A 21,001-nucleotide genomic window follows, 5' to 3' on the forward strand; every position below is an offset into this window, starting at 1 on the left:
AGACGCCGAGAGACACCGCCGCTCCCGCTCCCCGCCTACCAGCGCCTTGCCGTGCGGGGCGGCGGGTCCGCGCCGCTGCGGCTGCCCTCGCTGCTCTCCGCCGCGGTCTCGCTTCTCGCGGCCGCCGCGCTGCTCCTCGCCGGCGTCGAGGGAGGAGAAATTCCAGACGAGGAGGGTCTGCAGGAGCAGCACGGTGAGCGCCGCCACCAGCGCCGAGCGGGAGCGCCGCGCCAGCCGCCGGGCGCACGGAGCCGCCACCATCTTCGCTGCTGCTGCCGCCGCCGCGCTCCCGAGAGCCGCCGCATCCGCCGCGGCACCGAGTTTTCAGCCGGGCAGAGCCAGACGTCAGCAGGAGGAGGGCGGAGGTGGGGAAGGAGGGAGGGGGGAAGGAGGAGGAGGTGTTCGCGGCGCGTGGGGATGGGGGAAGCCGGCGGGGAGCCCTGGCGGCGCGGCAGCCCGCGGCCGGGCCGGCCCGGGGCCAGGGGTGGGGTTGGCGGAGGAAGAGGAAGGAGGAGGAGGAGGAGGAGGAGGGTGGGCTGGAGGCGGAGGAGGAGCGGTGCGGGGGCTCGGCGGGCCCGGCGCTGCGTGAGGGGAAGGGGCCGGGGCGGGGCGGTGGCGGCTCCCGGCGGGCGGGCGGGCGGTGACTGCCATCTTCTGAGGGAGCGCGGCCTCACCGCGCCGGGCCGCGGCACCTGGCGGGCGGCAGCCCCCGCCTGCGCACCGCTCACCGGCTGAAAGGGCCCCGATTTCCCCAGGCTAAGGTGATGTTTAGGGTTTTTTTGTTTTTCTTTTCTGAATCAGAAGGGTCCCTGGCATCATCTCACCTCAGCGGATTGAGAGCCAGAGCAAGGTGCAGCACCTCCGCAGCCCGGTGAGGTCCGCACGGACCAGGCTCAAGGCGGCTGTAACTGAATGCCCAGTGTCTCAAAAAGTGAACATAACGGACGGGTTCAGCTGCCTTTTCCTCGCGTACTGATATTGGCTTTCTAATCTGAGAGATCTCATTATCTGATGATGGGACTGAAGTAGGGAGGTTTTTTTAATCTGCCTGCACAGTGCTTCTTTTTCTAAGCCTAATTCCACTTTACAACCCAAATCCAAAAGTAAAAATATTATCTCCTGGTAAGAACAGTTGCTTTTTAAAATGACAGCCAGGTAGGATTTGCACAGACCAGCGGGATTTTTTTTCCATTGGAAGTGCTTTAGTTTCTGATCTGAAGAAAATGAAGCAACTAATAAGATTCAGGAGCATCCTTTATTAAGAGAATTTTCCTAATGATCCAGTGAGGCTACAAATAAAGTTTTACAGGAGGTATCTTTGGTTGCAACATTTCACAAGCAGATGAAGCACGTGTCAGTTTCAAGGAGTGCCACTCCCTGAGTATCGCTGACTGCAAAACATCTCTAAAACAGAGAGGTCAAAATACATCATTAGCAACTTCCAGGAAAGTCAGCCCAGAAAGGCTCTTCCTGTGACAGCAGAGCATCCCCTGGCTGACCTTCCATTCATGCACTGGAACCGTGTCCCATTTTTGCCAGCTGGGGTGATGGCAGAGAGCCCATGATAACAAATTTTGACAGTGTCAGGCTTCCACACCAGTTGCACATGCATCAGATTTGCTGGTCCCACAGTACAGTGAAGTGAGCTGTTAGAACAAAGAAATGAGAAAGGCTCAAAGTGTTCCTGAATATTCTGACAGGTTCTGCACAACTTGGGAAGATGATGGATAATTTTTATTCCGAACTATCAAATAATTGGGCATTGTAAACACAGTCAAGCAAATTTGCTGACAAATATAAGGTAAAAGCATCTTCCATTTGGGATTAAGTGCTTTTCTCTTCAAAAGGAAGTTATGGTGAATGATTGCTCCCTGCAGCCTTCTCTTGGGCTTGTAGATGGCAGGAGGTGCTCATGGTGCCAGAAAAGAAACAGACTCTGAACAGGCCAAATGACCAAGCATTCCTAAGAGCCTCAGGACCTGATTCCAATCCTGCATACCTCATTGGGAAATGGGAGACTCATCCCCATGGATACCCTAAAATGGCTAAAAGCCCTAACAGCAACATCCAAGGCAGGCAATACCTCAGCACAGGGCAACACTGCTTTCTATAAAAGGAGCACAGCAGTAGTTGTGATGAACTTGTGATCCATAGTTCTTAAAATTTTTATGACCTATTGAAAAATTTCCTCCAGATTTTATGGGGTAACATATATGCTGGAAAATGTCTCAGGGTGTTCCTAATCTCTGTATACAATTACTGTGACTGATAGGGCAGTGAGGAACAGCAGTGCATGCTCAGTCTCACACATGTCCTACTGAAAGCCCTTCTGGAGAGAAGATTTGTATCCAAACCACAATAATTTATAGGCCATAAAGATCTGAGTCTTCAGTGTAAAATCAGCCCTGTGTATGGGTGGGAGCCCCAGCATGAGACACTTCTGCACTGACAGAAAAAGCAGAGCTGAGAGAGGAACAGACTCCTCCTTCAACATCCTCCTTTCCCCATATTTAGAGACATGTAAAATCTGGAAAGGACATTGCAATAGGTATGGCATTCATTTTTGAAACTGTGGTATAACCAATGGCCACTAACTGTTCAAAACATCCTTCTTCTGAGCTAAAGAAAACAGCCAAATAGAAGGAAGAGAATATAACTAATAACCTTTTTTCTTGTATTGATTCAAACTAAAAAGGGGAAATGGCAAGGTTGAGCATCTTGAGAATATGAAGATGGAAAAAAAAATCACAGAGACTGAAGAAATGAATTGTACCAATCCAAATAACAAAATAAAATCAGAAATTGCATAAAAGTGTTAAATTAATTTTCTTATTATAACATTTATGAATAACAGCAGATTGATTGAGCTGTGTTGCATCAGAAAATATTTAATCAGGTTACACAGAAGACACTTGAGAGAGTTACCACTGAAAATTCCCCATGTTAGGTAAGGATTAGTATCTAGCACAAAGTTTATAAGAGAAAAAACAGATTTGACTCTTATATAAGTATAATGTTGGTTGCAGGTAACTGTCAAAGAGATGGTGTTTTAAGCACAGGTAACAACTGGGACTGGGCTGATTTGCTCTAAAATCCCAAGACAATTGATTTAAATATTTTTTTTGCCACTGCACAGGTATGTAAATTCAGTGTGGGCATGTTTGAGAAGCAGAGGGTATCAATCTTGCCTACTTAAAATGATGTAATAAAGGAACCATACTCAGTTCCATTTTAGTCTGATCTACTTTGCTAGATTTGCCTATCCTGTTATAAAAAATTTGTTTCCTCCTCCTAACAGTGTAAATACAGTCTAAAATTGCATCAAGTAACCAGACTTTGTACAAAGAAAAAAGTGAAATTGGGAGCAGTGTTAATAAGCAATATCCTTTGCTCTACTTTGCAGAGCTTATGGTCCATCTGGTGAACAAACACTGCAGGCTTATCTGAACTCCAACTCACAGCCTGACTCATCGGCGGCTCCGAAGCACATTCTGTAATCACTGGAAGACTAAGTTATTTCAGAGTGAAGATTAGCATTTTTCTTAAAAACAGTCAAGTCCTTATCACACCAAAATTTAGATTTTGGATATGTGTTATGAGATGAAGGCTAAAAAGGTGAATTAACTGATTTGTCCAAGAATGGGTATCTCTAAAATACTCAGTCTTAAAATCTGTGAAGAATACAGAACAAATAGCAAATTTGTGTATATTCCTATGATATAAAAAAATCACAGCACCTAAGGAATGTGCCTTAGGAATAGAAAAGGTTGGAAATAGGCCATGAGAGTGTTTAATGAGTAATCTGCAGCAGCAAAGTCATCTGAAGACTGGGTTTCTTTCCTGAAGTGACAGTCTTAATTTTTTTTTTCCTTCCATCACTACCAGAACAACACAAGACTCCTAATCCCTTCAGTGCATATGGAGGACATAGACCTTTTCCCTGGGAGTCTGTTGGTTTTACTAGTCTAAGCATCAAATCTGAAAGAACAAAACAGGGTAAGGAATTACTCCTTGAGAATTTCACCATCTCAGACTACAGGTCACTGCCTGCTCTGCAACAAGTTCCCAAAACATTGCTTTTTGTTTTTAAACACTGGTATATTGCTAGACTTAAAAGGTAGAGGAAGTGTATTTTGATTTTTTAGGAACCACAGAACCACCATTAACTTCATGTTCTGCAATTCAGTCACTCTATGGTTTACATGTGTGTTCTTCACCACTCAGGTATCCTGTACCATGGATGTGCACTCTTTCATATTTTCTTTTCATAAACAAAACTAAGATTCTTTGCCAGGTACTCCTTTTATATCAGGCTACCCTCCAAGTGGGTTATAAAATTCAGGTTCTCTCTTATGTGTGCATGGGCAGAACTAAAGTCAAATGAGATGAGATCACTGCATGCAAGAAATGCCTTCTATTCTGAAACCTTGAGATTCCAACAAACATTTCTTAATCCACTCCGGTTTCATTTTGCCACATCACAAATGCAAACTCTGGTGTCAATGAATATGCAAAAGCCAAATTTTTGACACCAACATTTCATTCTGGTAACACTGTCTATAAATTATCAACTGAACATACTGTGTCAGGATTCAAAGACAATAAAAGCAGGTTCTATGTTCACTTTGTATGAAATACCTGATATGGATGTGGGATGTATATTACACCTTCCTTCTGAGAGAGAAATTTAGTTCAGGACCTTGGCATATGCTCCACTTCACGAAGTGAAGGAAAATGGAAGAATTATTCCCTTCACCATCACATTAAAGCATCCCTTTTTCTTTACAATCTCTTGCATATAAAACCTTTTACTATCAATGAGGGGAAATGGCTGTAGATGTACTTTATATACAGCCCTCCATGTTGTGACAGCTTTTTCTTTCAGCCAGTGGTCGAGGATAATCACGGAAGGATTACCCATCTGTTCTTGCCATGTGGCATTCTGTCTCAGTGAGGAGATAGTGCAGTTCACAGCTTCCTGCAGTTCTTTTTTTTTTTTTTTTCTGATGTTCTCTCATTAACTAAAAATTGTTTTATTATCCGAGTTGCTAAGTTGGAAAGTCTGGAAGACTCATGAAGGTGACCTACTTTGGATTATCTAAATTAGAACTAACCACTGCCTGTTGCAAATATCATTTTGTTTAGATGCAGAAGGTTTGTTTGGCTTGGGCTTCCATCCTAGGTTTTGCTTTTTTTTCTGTCCACTTGATGGAAAAAGACAAGTGGTACACAAAGGAAGGTAACCAGAGAAGAAGAGATGGAATAAAGAGACTTTTTCACTAAGAGTGACTTTGTAGGTTGTGTTTACATGAATAGCCAGTTTTTCAGAACACCCAACAGTTTTTAGACTACATTTACTATGATGACATACCTGTGCAAAATATATGTAATGATTTATCCCAGTAATCACCTGGAACATGTTCTGTGTGTCTAAACTTCTACCAAGATATCACTATTACTTGCTGATGGAAGAATAACTAGAAAGGTTTTAAAGAAGATTTCCATAATCTTTCATTTTTCCTAACACTGGAAAATACAGTATTTTAAAGACAAAGTTTTATTCTTAACCTCCTGATATGATACAAATTCATCTGTATGAAAGCTTGCTCTGAAAACATATCTGATTAAATAGTGTGACTGTTCTTCATAAACAGAGCCATTTTATGGTAATTGATTTAATACAAGCTTTTCTGTCAGGAAACATTGTTTATGATGGTATGTCAAACCCAGCATTGGCAGCCTCAACAAATCACTTGCTACCACCAATGCACTCGTGTCCCTTGTACACACTGGGCAATCCCACAGAGCAAAATGTGTCAGGTGGGGCTGGGACTCTTTCCCAGTGTGTGACAGGGACATTTGCCTGAGATTCTGCATAAAGTCTCCAAACCCTTGGACAAAGCTTCCCAGGGCAGGGAGTGGGAGAAGTGCATTTGTGCCATTTTCCCTGGGAGAGGGGAACTGAACAGGTAGCCCAATTTCCTGCTGCAGTTTCTAACAGCTGAGCTGGCAAAAGAGTGTTTCAGCTTCCCTCTGACACTGGTCTGCCAAAACCATGGGCTATGTGGGATATTAGAGAGCAAAGATAATTATACAAATTTAAGCAAACAAACTTGATAACTATCATTAATCTTTCTGTATTTAGAAAGTCATTAGCAAAAGCAGGTGCAAAAACCTGTTTGGCTGTAATTTGGATGCTACGAGAAAAGGAAGTTTTCAGACAAGGTATTTGATGTGCCTTAAAAGAAATACAGTTGTTTGCTTTTTTTTTTTAAGTAAGGCATTAGTCCATGTATGTCAAAGATGACTGTGTCATATTTTTTATCTTCTGAGCTGGAAGGGACCCACAAGGATCATCAAGTCCACTCTTAAGTGAATGGCCCATACAGAGATCCAGCCCACAACCTTGGCACTATTAGCACTATGCTCCAGCCAACTGAGCTAATCCAGTGTTGGTCTGTATGGTTTGGGCTTCATAATGATTTCTGCTTTGATGAGCTTGAGGGCTGGGAGGAAAAAGAGCTGGTAAACCTATCTGTCCACATCAGCAACCTCACACAAAACACACCAGCTCCCTGCAATTAGCAGAGCCATGCTGCTGACCGTGCCTGAGCAGAGGCTGCTGTGCAGTGCTGGCTTGCACACACCTGTAATCAGTGGTTTGTGTGCTGGTGTGTCAGCCTGCAGCTGCACAAAGCAGCTGTGCATGGACATGGCCCACTTACAGCACAGTACAGCACATACTGCTGGAACCACTTTTAAGGAGGGCATGGTTTGGTGCCCACCATTGCAGCTCCATCAGTTTTTTAAATTGATACTCATCCCACAATAGAAGCACTGTGGATGTGCTGACTCTTCAGTGAGGGCTGCTGGAGGCAGAGACTTGTTTGCCCTGTGGTCTCATTGAGGGAGATACTAAATTCTGCTCTTTCTACTGCATTCAGGTCTGCCTTTTAAGATGGAGATACTTACATGACTGCAGTTCTGCCTTTTGAATAGTACAGTTCTTGCCATGACAACTCAGTGCTGAAATTACTGGTTCCTTACACCTATTTCATTTTTAAGTTGTGGGTATGACACACATCTGACAACTCACCTGGAGAACATTCTGCTCCAAAAGGCCAGGAAGTGTTTGCCACTGTTGTGCTGGTGAGGTGATGTGCAGGAGACACCTGCTTGTGTAGTTCACATGCTGCATTGCAGAATTGTTCAAATACCTAAATGCCTCTATGCACAAAACCCAGGATATACAGGTATAGGCCTTTTGAATAGACAAGTAGATGCCATGGATTAAAGTGTAGCTCACAGAATACAGATTAGGGATTGGAATTTAAATTGCAATACTTTGTCCCAGGACTGATCCTAAAAGGTGTTACATTTCTTGTACAGTCAGAGAAAATAAAGAAAAGAAATATTTTTCAGTGAAGGGCAAAATAAGCAGACCCTAAGTGATTACACTGTGCTCTTAAAACAATTCAAGTATTCTCCAAATTATAGTATAAGATAAATTCTTCAGGAAGTCCATACAACAAGTTATTTGTATATAGTGTGCAACTCACCCTCAAGATCAAACAAAATGTTATGATGAATTTTAATCCAACTTCTGAATTGTAGTAAAAAAAGACAACACATGAATGATCCACAACACAATCTGCATTTTCAAGAAGGTGACTCGTGCGACATGTGGCTCTTTTGCCCTGGGATGGCTTCTAGTATTGCAATTTGATGTAATAGTGGCACACACCTTTCTTTATTAGTGAAAGTTTTGCATTAGATCTTTCTTTTGCTGAAAAGTATTACAATAAAATATTTTATATCTCTCATGATGTAAATAAGCACCTGAAATTCCTATAAATTCAAGCTATTAGGTCTCTACCCAAGAAAGCACTTAATGACATTTATGGTACCATTGAATTTGGGGACATATGCAAGGACTTCAATCAAAATATGCACTTGGGAGCTTTGCTGAGTTAAGGCCTTACAAAATGATGCTATGCAGATCAGCTACTATTCATGAAATATAATTTAGTGAATAAGGTAATTTGCTTGTTAGCCAAAAAAGAGGCTCTAGATTCCTTCTCAAAAAGTTATATACAGGCAGATGTCACATTGCTCTTACCTTCTTAACTTTGATCCTCCAGATTTACACCACTGTTGATGAGACTATAGCTGATCCTACTGAAACTTCTCAGATGGCCACATCCTTGCCTGGAAACTGAACCAACAAATTTGGTAGCTCATTCTGCTAGATGAGCTCCACTGGAACAGATTCTTACCTCAGACTTAGATTTACCTGAGGACATATGAAAAAAGAAAGAGGATCTGTATAATTTAGCTTTAAGCCCCATGTAGTGAAGAAAAAGGCATATTATGCATTTCATGCATTATTCTCTACTTTGTGCTGTATATAATTGGCAGAGCTTTTTAGTGAAAAAACTATCTGGCCAAATTCTCAGAGCCTCATGCTCTGCAAAAATCTGTCTTAAGTTAATCTATTTTAGGAGTAATATTCAAGTTGCCTGCACTCATATGAAAAATGTATTTAAAAAGGTCTAGAAGATACAATCTGCTATTTCTTGCCTGACTTTGTTCCCTGCTGTTGTTGGTCTCTCATGGGATTTCTTGCAGAGTGGTTAAGTGATCTATGCTGAGGTTTCAAAAGCAAAGATAATAGGAGTTCTATTCATGGGTTAAACAGTTAGCTGCTTTAATACAAGATGTGTAGGAGCAGCCCCTAATGACATTCAAATCTTGTTATTGCTGTGCTTCAGTATAGTATATACTTGGTTTTGTGGCTGCAAGAAGCAATTGCCAAAGATGACTGTAAATCCTGAACAGCAAATAAATCCCAGCACATGATAAAAATGCCTGATTTTGCTCTTACAGCAGGGCATCATTGGGCTTCACAGTGCTGGCTCCTGACTTACAGCAATGCAAGCGACCCAGAGCAGTCAGTGGCTGGTACCAGACCTACCCTGGGCTCTGGCTGCAGGGGCACCAGCTCTTAGCTTCACATTGGCTGAACATTTCTAACCCTTCTTTTGCAAAACGCTGCCTGTTCTTAGGGTCTTGGCCATTCCCCTAAAAGCAGTATTGTGACAAGTTCTGAGCATTCAGTATCTTTGAATCACATGAACAACTTGCTTTTCTTATGTCCTCCGAGGCTTGCTAGTACTTGTCACCATTCCCTGGTGGAGATAATTCTACTGAAAACATTTACAGGAACACTCCTAAAGTTCCTCAAGCAAATTTGTCTTACATAGCTCGGACTATCCATTTGTAAATTTTAAACTTACCCAGCTGGCTCTGTCAGAAGCCTATTAGGCAGCACTCTCACAAACTGCTCTCCTTTAGAACAGTGAAGACTATTTGAGAATGGTGATCTTGTCCTCTGACACAGCTGGACTGGAAAGAAAGTGGAAATGAGTGAAAACAGCAACCCCTCCCCGGGTTTCTAAGTAATTGTGCAAAAGGGCTAAAAAAACCACTTAGTCTTACTATGGAGAAATGAAAATGAGCCCTCTGAATATGGAGAAACACTTCTGGCTCTGCTGTTCTTTGTCTCACATTGCCATTTGCTTCCTCTTCTAGACCAACCAGCAAAATATTACTGTTGACCAAGCACAAGTGTCACAGGAACAATTAAAAATCTTGTGGAGGAGAAAGTCCTGTATCCTTTACCAGCCCTTGCTAAAAGTCAATGAACAAACCATCCAAGTCCTTCACCCAGCATGGGGAAACATTGAAAATGGTAAATTCTGTGACACAGCCTATCTGTGCTGTGTCATAAGAGGAAAAAAAGAGAAATTAAAATATGCATTATATATCTCGGGACAATATTAGTAGATATGCTCATGGCCTTGAAATATACATAAGACTGTTGCAAAGAGAAAGGCAATTAATTGTTCAGAGTTCAATTACAACAAGAAAATGTTTAGAAAGACATTAATAAAACTTTCTAGGCACTGTTAGGATAATTTAGGGAAGTTGTGAGGACTCCAAAAACAGTTTAGATGAATAAGCTGTTGGAATGGCTTCAGTGCTTCTGATTTTCCCAGAGGTCAAAGTGAGTTTTTAGGATCACTTCCATCCCAAAATGCTGCAATACTACAGAATGTGCTAGCAGGTGAAGTAAGGGGGTGGGAGCCTGCCAGTTCCACATGGAAACACAGATTAATTTGATGTTTCCTATCTGCAAATCAGGATGCTAGAAAAATAAACACAGTATTAATATACAGTATTATTTCATTGAAAGAATCTAGAGGAACAACTGCAATAAGAAGATCCAACCATGGCTTAAGAAATGTTTGCAAAGAGCAGAAACAGGAGGCCTGAATTCAGTGTTTGTGGAAGGCTGGCAGCTCCCACCAGGCTGCATTTCCCACCCCAGCAGGCAGTGGCAGCGGGGCTGGGCAGTGCCTGTGAGCTCCAGCAGAGCCCTGTGTGGGCAGCTCCTCTGGGCCCCTCATTCACAGGTAATTCAGCTTTTAATTGACTGAGCTCAGCCCCCTGGCTGCCAGCAGATATTCAGATCCCTGTCTCTTGCATGTTGCATGCATTGCAACTGCATGGCCGAGATTGCATCTCTCCTTCAGAATTCATGGTGAGCACAGCATTACAGCAAACAGCTCAATACGGCTTTGGGCCGCCAAATTTCACTTTCATTGCTGTCAGAACATCACTTACCATGGCTGGGCTATAATTTTCAGGCTTGTAAAACCTCAATTGTCATGTTTGGGTTTTCTTTAACACTTATTATAAATGCACGAATTTGATTTGTGTAGAATGGAATGACTCTCAGTGGCTCAGGGATTTGGCAAAACCTTCATACATTTCATCAAAATTCTGTTTGGCCTAGAGAGGCATTACAATTCTAGATAAAAAATGTGCTTTTTAAATACAGAAGTAATTTGTAATAGAATGTTCCAAAATAATTCTGTATTAAAGGTGTACTGAAACAAAAGCAACATGATCTTTTCCTCTCCACCATGGGAATTAATTCAGATTGAGAAAATGGAATTGGGAGAGTCTGATTTGACACATTTTGCAAAATACATGGTGGGTGAGTGCAGGGGAAGGAAGCAATTCCATCACCTTGAGCAGGAGGCCAAGAAGTGAGCACATACAGTTCCTTGCAGTAATCCTTGGAGCTATCTAGGAGCTTAGGTAGTGTTAGGGAGCAGCAACATTTGTGTAAATCATAATTAGTAACAAAGCAAATTGCAGTAAAAGCTCTTTGGTAAACAGAAAGAGGAAGCCTGATGAAATTTGCTTCCTTTTAGTAGGACAATTTGGATTACTGATGGGCATCTGAACATTTGGAAAAATCTAGGAAGAATCTTTAAATGCCATATTTCCAAAACAAAAGATAAAGCTTTACTCTTTTTGGGTCATATAACTTGGATCTATATTTACACTTGGTTGAAGCCTTCAACTAAGCAAATACATATGTATGAAGTCTTATTTTTACACTTAATTTTGGTGTTTTGGTAAATGCAAATGATGGAAGAAGTTGACATGAATAAATTGGCACCAGCTTAGAAGTCACCTCATTGCAAAGCGAGAGACATTTGGGACTGTTCCTCACCTTGCTACAGGGGAGGCTTCTGGTGTCAAGTCAGTCAGTCACATGTTATCTATCAGAAATGTTTTCAGCTCTAGGCTGAGGAACTACAAGCTCTTGAAGGAGCCAAGAAACAAATGCAATACTTGAGCATGTTTACTGTAAAATGAAGGGCTATTTTATCTCAATCAAATAAACCAACAAGTGAACTGCAAATCTGATACTGAAATAAATCCAATTTACTCTTGTGTAATTGCTTATTTGATTCTCAACTATGACATGAAGTTAGAAAACAAATTGATATTCTGTCACTTCTGTTTCAGTAAACTTAACTCAAACAAGTTGCCCTTTAGGTGCATCTTGGATGGAACGGTACTTTATCTTCATCCCAAGGAAATCAGTGTATTAAATTTGTTTGAAAAATTATTATCCAAACCATGACTCCTTTTCAGACAGTGTTTGAACTGCATACTAAAAAGGCCAAATTTCCCCCGAGAGCCAGCACAAGCACAGAGAAGATAAGTACTGTATATCCTCCCTCTGCAAGAAAATGTACCAGCAAAAACACAACAGAACCACAAACTCAGTAGGCACAGAAACTGCAGAAATCTTGAGGGCATGGGGATCTTCCTCTTTCCTCATGGTCAAAATACAATCCTGCTGTGACTCAGCATTTAAAGAATAAGCTAAATAGACCCCATACTGTCTCAGCCATGATCAGAATACTAAACCCAGCACCACATCCACTGTGGGTGAAGTAAATAAAGTGAAAGGTGTCAAAACCAAAGGAGTGATGAAAGGGCAGGCAATAGGAGGAACACTCTTTTGGCTGAGAAGTTCTAGGGGCTGAAAATGTTTGTTAAAACAAAAGAGAATCAAGATTAACCCCCCAAAAAGCAAGGCTAGGTTGTTTAGCACAGCAGAGGTCAGGAAAACGGGCTGGCTGACTCTGCAGCTGGGCACTGCACGGAAAGGCCGGGATCGAAACCGCCGATAGAACACCTCACCCTGGACCTGCAGGGAATAATCCTCATCATCTCTGGTTTAAAGGTCAAATCAAGGCAGGTTTAGGGAAAAAAAATCCCTTTAAAAGGTCCAAGGCATAACTAATGTCTGTGCAAGCTGAGAGAAGATTACAAAAATGGTCCCTGTGATTTTTTTTATATTTTTTCAATTTATAAATGTAGAGAAAAGGTTGTTCTGGACAAATTATCATTTTTAGTGGTTCCACTTTAATTATAAAGAATTTCAGATTAGTTCATATGCTTAAAGCTACACTATTAAATTTGTGTTACAGAAACAAATATTAATTAAATAATTAGGTAGGATATGACACAAAGTACCAGTAGGGGTGGGTTAGCAGTTTGTAGGAACTGGGAACTTTAATTGAGAATTTCCAGATCAATCCAATTCCACCCATTTAAAAATTCTATTAATGTATATTTATACTCTGTATACAATAACCATAACTACTGCTAAAATATTTAGATTTGATGTAATATGTACTAGTTCCTGTTGGCCTTTAGATAATAAATAACATTTGCTTTTTAGGCTTGTCAAGACATGTCTCTAGGAGACTCTGTGGATAACATTCAGACAACCCTTCCTTATATCTTCCTTGAATAAGAAGGTTGCCATAGGACTCATGCCATACTCTTTGCTGACTAATTTCATTCAGATTTTACAGTGATTCTATGTTTTCTGTTTTATTTTGTGTATTCTTCTGGCACATACTTGACTCTATATAAATTACAGGTAGAGAAAATTTGTTTTGCAAGGTACTTCTCAAAATCAAAAGTTTTAGAGCTTGTAAAAATAAGGTCTCTAAGACTGGGTAAACTCAGATTTTTCAACAAATCCTTGGTTCCAAACCATCATCACTTTCTCTGATTGCGAATTTTCTACAGAAAAACTACATCTTCTTTTCAACTTACCCTTCACAGTTACCTAAAAAATTGATGTTTCACTATCAGAATTTGTGCTTTATAATTGATTACCCACATTGTGGTTGTCCTGTGGAAAACATCCCATGGGAGAGCCATGAGGCTCACAAAGAAGTTTCAAGACCTATGTATGAGCACCTTCAAAGCAGAAGCAAAAATCCATTTACATTTGCACATGTAGCCATTTTAATTAGAACCATAGATTTATCTGTATAAGTAGACACAGGGCAGAATTACTTTCAAAAAAATCACTGACTTGAAGAACTTTTTTCCCCCATTTCATCCCACTGTAAGTAACACTAAGCGTTGATTATTTTAATAATAACAAATAATGAAGAAAGAACAAAGCGCAAAGAAGATTTAAGGATCTGCAACGTGCAATGAAGTGTGGATCTGTGAGGGGAAGCAGGGCCTGCAGGGGCTGTTGGTGCTGGGAGAAGCTGCTGGTGCTGTGTCACAGTCACAGGGCCTGTGCTGCTCCCCAGGACGGGCCCAGCAGAGGCTCCTGGGTGCAATCAGCTCTTGTCTCCAGCCAGGCAATCCCCTGGCTGTCACCAGGGTTTTACACACAACCAGGACCTTCCTTGGGGGCTGAAGGTCACAGCTGGGACAGAGAGGAAAAAGGTGGCACAGAGAAAGGTGCTGCAGGGACAAACCGAGGGGGATTTGGGTTAGAAGATTCAGAGGCTGGGGTGAATTTGGTGAAAAAACCACAATTTTGGGTTTTTAACCAGAATGATTCTGTTTAGAACTCAACCAAAAAATTTAATGTTAGCATAACACCAGAACAGAACAACCTCTTCAGTCCCAGCATGTAGTTATGTTTTCCTGCTTTGTTGAAATTGCGGCATAAATACCTGTGCTGATTTACATGTAATGCTGTGTATTAAATTTTTAATGTTTCTTTTGGGTGCAGTACAGCTCTTTCATCCCCACTACCATTATGTTAATGATGTAGTGAAATAACATTGATTTTAAAACTCTCATTTTCTGCCTTATTTAAAAAAAAAACCCAAACGGATGTAAAGCCTAAAATATGATTTTTGCCCCCAAAGCAAAATATCATTGGCCTAGATTAGGAACAAAGTTGAAGTCACAAACCTGAGTATCCAGAACTCCCTTGAAATGGGTGTGGAGAGGGAATACACAACCTACAAACAACAAAATATATGAAGGAAGAAATGCAATAAAAATTGGGTAAAATTATCCCTTGAGTAATGCTGGATGAAATCCAAACTAAAATCACTGAACAGTGAAGCTATTCCAATTTATGCCACAGTAACATCAAAATACTTCCTTCTCCTCTGCAAACATCCTTTAATTCTTTCTGGAAAATGGAAGAGTACCACATGTGACAAGTGTTCCTAAGCAGCATGCTGAGCACCAAATGTGAACTATAATTCATAATTCATGCTCAATTAATCATAATGTATAAGGAATGGCTCTGTTAATGCTTCTGCTAACTACCTAACCTATTTTGAGAGATGCAGGCAGAATTTCAGCTCTTGTGACTTGCTGTTGTGAGTGATAGACTATGGATACCCCAGCAGCTGTCAAAGTCACCAGCCTTCCCTCAATGAAGAGAAAAGCAATTCTCAGTATTGCAGGAAACTAAGAAAAGCTCTGAAAAGCAGAAATGAAAGTATGTGAGGGTGGAGAACGCTATCTTTTCTCATGTAAATCCCACTGAAAAGCAGCCTGTGTAATCCAAGCCTTGCATCAAACTAAGATTTGGAACAACCTCAATTTAGCAAATGAGCAATTTCCAAGTGATACAACCAAAAGAGGAGAGGTCCAGTGTCTCCAGATATTGTTCTGGAGTTATTTTTACATGGCAGCCAGGGAGCAAATCCTGATTTAGGAGAAGAAGCTTTACCTTCACATGCTACTATTTTTGTTAATCAGAAGGAGGAGTTAAAAATGGACTGGCCCTTTGCTCTGCTCCATTCACATTCTGACAGAGGGAACTGATTGGAGTCATTAAAGCCACACTCACAGCTGATGGACCTGGAATCAGCCTCTCTGCCCCAAAATCTGCTTGTGGATATTAGAAAGCTGGACTTCATGGTCCACCATTTCTGAGCTGCATAAGCTGGCAAGAAGAGTGGTAACTTGATGAATCCTTGAAATCCTCTAATTTATGTCGTGTCACCCACAGGTACACGGTGATATTCTAGAATGCCCATAGCTTATTCAGGTAAGTGCTTCTGTTAGAAAACACATATAAAACTATAATGATGAAAGAGGAGAATTCATAAGGAATTCTGATGTGTTCTACCAATGAAATATGTCTGTTTCACCCTGCCACATAAAGCTCAGGGACAATATGGAACTTTGTCAAGCTTCTTGCAATATCATTCCAAGAGTCTCCTGCAGCCCTCAGTATTGTAGGACTTTCCAGCCAGGAGAAGTTCAGATAATTGTATTCCAACCTGTCATCACTAGACTTTGAGACTTTCCTCTCCATTTTTAACAGCTATTTTCCATCCCAAACCAGTAAAACCTACCATGGAAAGCTGAGCTCAGCATTAGAGCACCGCTCTTGGAAAATTTCTCGGAAAACCTCGGAACACGTAGCATTCTTCTCTCTTGAATGTCAATTCCCGGCTGTTACTAGCATCAGGAGAGCACGGCCGGACAGAACCGAGCCCACGGAGCGCCGGGCGGGGCCGGGCTCATGCAGGGGCAGCGCTGCCGCCCGCGCTTAACCGAGACAGGCAGGGCTGGGCAAGGGCGGCACCCATGGGTGCGCCGGGCCGGAGGGGCGGCCGGTGCCGACCTGAGCCCTTCTGTGCTCGCCTAAACTCACCTGAGCTCATCTAAATTTACCTGAGCTCACGCTGAGCCCTCCTGTGCTCGCCTGAACTCACTCGAGCCCTCCTGTGCTCGCCTAAACTCATCTGAGCTCATCTGTGCCCGCCTGAGCTCATCTAAACTCATCTGAGGTCCCCTGAGCCCTCCTGTGCTCGCCTGAGCTCACCTGAGCGGGAGCGGCCGCGCCTCCATCCCCTGACCGCCAGGTGGCGCCGCAGCACCGGCTCAGGGGGGGCGCGGAGCCCGCGCGGGACCCGGACCGGGATCGGGATCTGGGACCGGGACCGGGATCTGGGACCGGGATCTGGGATCCGCTCAGGGCCGGCAGCTCGCCCAGCCGTCAGGGAGCGCACCCCGAGCCTGCCTGCAGCTTTTATTGGGAGTAATTTCTCGTGCTGGTGTGATTGCGGCCCAGCGCGGCCCCGGGAGATGGGATCTGTGCGGCCGCGGGGGGCAGAGCAGGGTCAGACACCGCCTCATCCACAGCCACAATGAAATTGTTCCTCTGCCACAATGAAAGCACTCGCAACAGCCTGATATCCTCAGACAACACCCACACATGAATAAGTGTACTCAAATTCACAGTCCCACAGAATCTAATTAAACAACGCAAGAGCATAAAGTTACTCATGTATTCATGGATACGGATAACTGCATCCAACATTTACTTTGGGCTGGTGCCAGTTACAGTAACCATCCCTTATCTGCATTTCATTTCTCAGCTCTACAATTAAAAGTTACATTCAAGCATCCTCCTCCCAGTGGGCCCGCAAGGATGAAACTTTTATAGGTCTGGAAATACATTATGTATCCACTACTTGTGTTTGTTGTCCAGGAAATCTCCAATGGACCCTGTAGGGAAAGCACAAAACAATGTACTATGTATTCAGGATTTTGTGCCGATCTCAGTGATTGTTACAATGTTCAGAATAAAAGGAACATAGCTATTTGATAATTAATTACACTCTAATTGCATTCACCTGGGAAAAATAGATAACACTAAGGGGCAAACAGGGGTCAATAATATTAGTATAGGTGATCACCAATCTTTCATATACAAGTACCAATTGGTTAAGCAGAGTCAGTGATAATTTGCATGAAGGATCCTGAATGTAGAGATAAATGAAACACATGGAAAATAAGAGAAACAAAGCTACAGCCTAATCTAAACTAGTGATCAATTTTCCTTTTTTATGGCTGCAACAGCAGGTTAACCTCTGGGAGGAATGGGAGCGCCAATGCCACCTCCAGAGCTGAACTGTGCCCAATCCACCTCTGCAAAGAGCCCCCCTGCATGTTTTGGATAAAGAAAAGACTGTGCAGTCGTTTCACAAACAGCAATGAGGCCCCGTTCTCTTGGATGTAGCCATTGGTGAAAAGACAATTTCTCATTAGGCCTTTCTGAGGTTCATGGAATGAAGAGCAGGTTGTCCAGCACAAGGCCAGGACAGGCCCCAGAAGAGCACCTGAAATCCAGCTGCTAATCCAAGAATGCCTTTGCTGGTGGATGCATAAGTGGAATGGATTATGGACCCATCCAAAGCCACATCCCAGATCCTCAGGAGCATTATTCTCACACAACTGTTCTAACCTTGAGGAGGACTTGAGCTCTCATCAGCCATCTGCCTTACAATAAGTTGACATCCTTATGTATTCTCTCCGCCAAAAGGCAACTTTTAAAATGCTATTTAAAAAAAAACTGTGTACAAATTAAACAGTCAACACATTTTACTGCTGCTCAGTAACTAAAATGCTTTCACTATGCTATGCAATCTATAACTGCTGAAATTACTTTCATGTGTGTTTATAAGTCTTCCTATATTTTCTCCTCATTACTCCAAATACATTTTAAAAGCTTGTTAAGATAGATTTGTTGGTATTTTGTATCTAGCTGACTGTGCATGTTAAAGGCTTCAACTGTAACTTTCCTAACTTGAAACACACTATTCTTCATGCTGCTTGTTAAAACACATATCATTCCAACCATGTACATTAATTGGCTTGTCTGGGGAAACAGAACTCAGTTTATGAAGTCTGTCATCCTGCTTTGTAGCTTAAATATAAAATAAAATTAATTTTCCTTCACCCAGCCAGACTATTTGCTCTGTGTTTTTCTTTTCCCCCTCCCTTCCTCATGCTGCTGTTTAAATTCCAGGGCTGAGTAACTGATCCTGCTCCAGCAGCTGCTCCCAGGGCTGGTGGTGAGCACAGAGTTCCTCAGGGAATGCAGGCTCTGCCAGGGTCCAAAACTGCCCTGGTAACCACCTGGGGCTGAGCAGTGCTGGCAGACAATCCTGCCCAAGCTATAGTCTGCCATTTCCAACAGAGGCAAAGGATTATTTCAGTTATTGCACGCTGACTTGTGATGTTCTGTGTACACCCAGTCCCCCTACAGTGCAGCAGGGGTTCCCACATACCCAAAAAGCAGGGAAGCTCAGACATTTCCAGGGACAAAGGAACAACAAACCTGTAGAAAACAGGTGGAGTAACTCTTGTCAGAGCCAACCCTCAAAGAGAGATGACATCAAGCTCCTTTGAGACCAACACTGAATAAAGTGCCCACCATTGGTAACTCCACTGGGTTCGCCCTAAGGGTTTTCTTTTCCAATATCAGTCCTTACTCAAGGGCCAATGGCACAGCCAGAAGTCAAAAGCAGCCTAAATTAGACTGCCCAGGAGAGAGGGAAACTCAGGTGGCTCACTGCAGAGCACAGAGCTGAAGGATGAAGTCACAGGTCAGCAGCTGCAGTCACAGCAGGATTCCCATTGACTTCAGAGGCACCAGGAGCTCCCCCATGGAAAGAAAAAAGGCCTTATTTCTACGAACCGAAACCTGATGTACTAAAGAAGGGATTTTTTAAAATATCCAGAACTATAAGAGATCTCTATGAAAATTAACTTTTTTTTTACTATATCTTCCTGATCAGGGTCTAAATTCAGAGCTCCCATCCAGCAAGTCCCAGCTCCTTAAACCTCCACTCTTCTGAGAGTCCCCTTGATAGGCTGATTTTAAGGCAACTCTTCAACAGTGGAACAGTGCAAAGCAGCAGGAACCTGAAGTACTATTCACCCTTTACAATACCCAGGTATGCCAATTGTTTCTTCCTTCTCTAACACACAATTCTGCATGTTATAGAGGTCAGATCCTGTAAAAAGTCTTCTGAATCAGAAGACAGAATCTTGACTCAATTTGGGACAGAAATCAAAACTATCAAACTTCACAATGCACATGCTACAGCAAATTTTGTTTCTTATCACACAAAATCTGATTTCCCTTTACAAAGAGATCAGTCTAGCCCAAGACATATGTCTTCCAGCAAGCAGCCTCTCTGTAAAAACATTCAGGTAAAAACCCTTACTTTAAGAAAGGCACCAGGATCCTCCAAGTTCTCCCTTCTGACTGCACCAGCCCACTCCCCCCACAGTGGCAGGAAGGCCATATGTGCCAAGAGTTATTGGCATCATCTGTAACTAGGCATGCTGCTAGTGATTTAGGAAATCTGTTAATGGGAAATTAATTGGAATCAGGATCAGCCAATTGCACAAATTTTCCCCTTGATTAACACACCCACTTGTCTACAGGATGAATTACAAGTGGTGCCATTCACTGACGTAGCTGGGCCCCAGGGAACTCGTCGGTGCTCTTGCAGTGTGGTGGCATTTTGCGTCCAGGACCTGGTGATTCTGGCAAAGCTGGGGGTGTCTCAGCAAGAACTGAGCAGGGAGAGCAAGGCTCAGTCCCACCCAGCCCCTGCCTGTGACCTGCCCTGCGCTGGGGCTGGAGCCGATTGCTGGCTCTGCAGTGACAGTGACACAAACATGGTGTGACCAACCAGGAGCTCCACAGCTGCAGCACCTGCAGCAGCCCTAACAAAGCACAGAGTGGGGAAAGGTGAGCTCAGCAGAGCCCAGCACAGCGTGTGGTGCCTCCCTGCTGCAGGTGTGATTGCTGCACACCCTTCTGCTGGGCCTGGCCAGCACTGGTGCCACCAGAGCCAGCCTGCACACAGCACAGCTGCCAGCCTTGCTCTGCTGCTCCCTGCAGGCAGCCAGCTCATTGCACTGGTGTTTCTTATGTGGTCATGGCTGGGCTCAAATCTTCATCTTTCTTATGTTTGTAACTTAAGAAACCTTGGTGAAGCCTCTGAAGTTAGAGTAGTGCCTGGCGAGTGTGGGGTCAGCAGACGCCCAGCAGAGAGCTGTGGGCTGAGGCCACTCTGACCCAGGAGCACCCAGCACCCTGAGCTCTCTCCTCTGTCCCACTGTGTTCAGGAGCAGCCCCTTCAGAGTGTGCCAAAAATACCCACAGCAAACACCAGAGGGTACATGAATACTCATTTCTTCAGTGCCGTGAGTATTACCAAATTATTTCTGAATAAAAGCCAGACAGGGTTGCACACAAGCATTTACATTTGGCCCAACTCTGCCCCAGCACCACGGGAAGAGCATGGCTTGCTCTGATAGCTTGCAGTTGGCCATGGGACTTAAGGCAGGCTGTTTTCCTTCAGCTCAGTGTTTCACAATTCCACATTAAGTACAGTGAATGCTAATGAGAGAGCCCTGGAGCTGCTGGGGTGGTCTGTAACAGGGGATGACAGGTCCCCAAGGAGAGGATCAGACTCCCCTCTAATGTGACAAGTGTGGCTGTGTGATTCTCTGCTCTCCTGACATGCTTCCCCTG

The 21,001-nt window shown here is 43.1% G+C and overlaps 1 protein-coding gene and 2 long non-coding RNA genes across 4 annotated transcripts in view; 1 reads left to right on the forward strand and 2 right to left on the reverse strand.

Annotated features, from left to right (window-relative positions):
- Window positions 1–381, reverse strand: part of XYLT1 (xylosyltransferase 1) — a 177,626-nt gene extending 177,245 nt beyond the window's left edge. Inside the window, exon 1 of the mRNA XM_063171939.1 lies at window positions 40–381. Coding sequence (XP_063028009.1) covers window positions 40–261 — 222 coding nt within the window. The 5' untranslated portion in view covers window positions 262–381. The remainder of the gene's footprint in view (window positions 1–39) is intronic.
- On the forward strand, window positions 280–5,486 carry LOC134426712 (uncharacterized). Its single transcript, XR_010030026.1, has 2 exons — window positions 280–365; window positions 3,404–5,486. It is a non-coding gene; the product is annotated as an uncharacterized LOC134426712 (long non-coding RNA).
- Window positions 1,242–9,399, reverse strand: LOC134426711 (uncharacterized). 2 transcript variants are annotated; one of them, XR_010030025.1, is made up of 4 exons: window positions 9,297–9,399; window positions 8,120–8,293; window positions 1,500–1,646; window positions 1,242–1,404 (listed from the first exon to the last, which is right to left on the reverse strand). It is a non-coding gene; the product is annotated as an uncharacterized LOC134426711 (long non-coding RNA). The 2 variants fall into 2 exon arrangements; XR_010030024.1 differs by having other exon boundaries at window positions 1,242–1,646.
- Between the last annotated feature and the right edge of the window lie 11,602 nt (window positions 9,400–21,001).

The sequence above is a fragment of the Melospiza melodia genome, chromosome 18, assembly GCF_035770615.1.
Source record: "Melospiza melodia melodia isolate bMelMel2 chromosome 18, bMelMel2.pri, whole genome shotgun sequence".
Lineage (NCBI taxonomy): Eukaryota > Metazoa > Chordata > Aves > Passeriformes > Passerellidae > Melospiza > Melospiza melodia.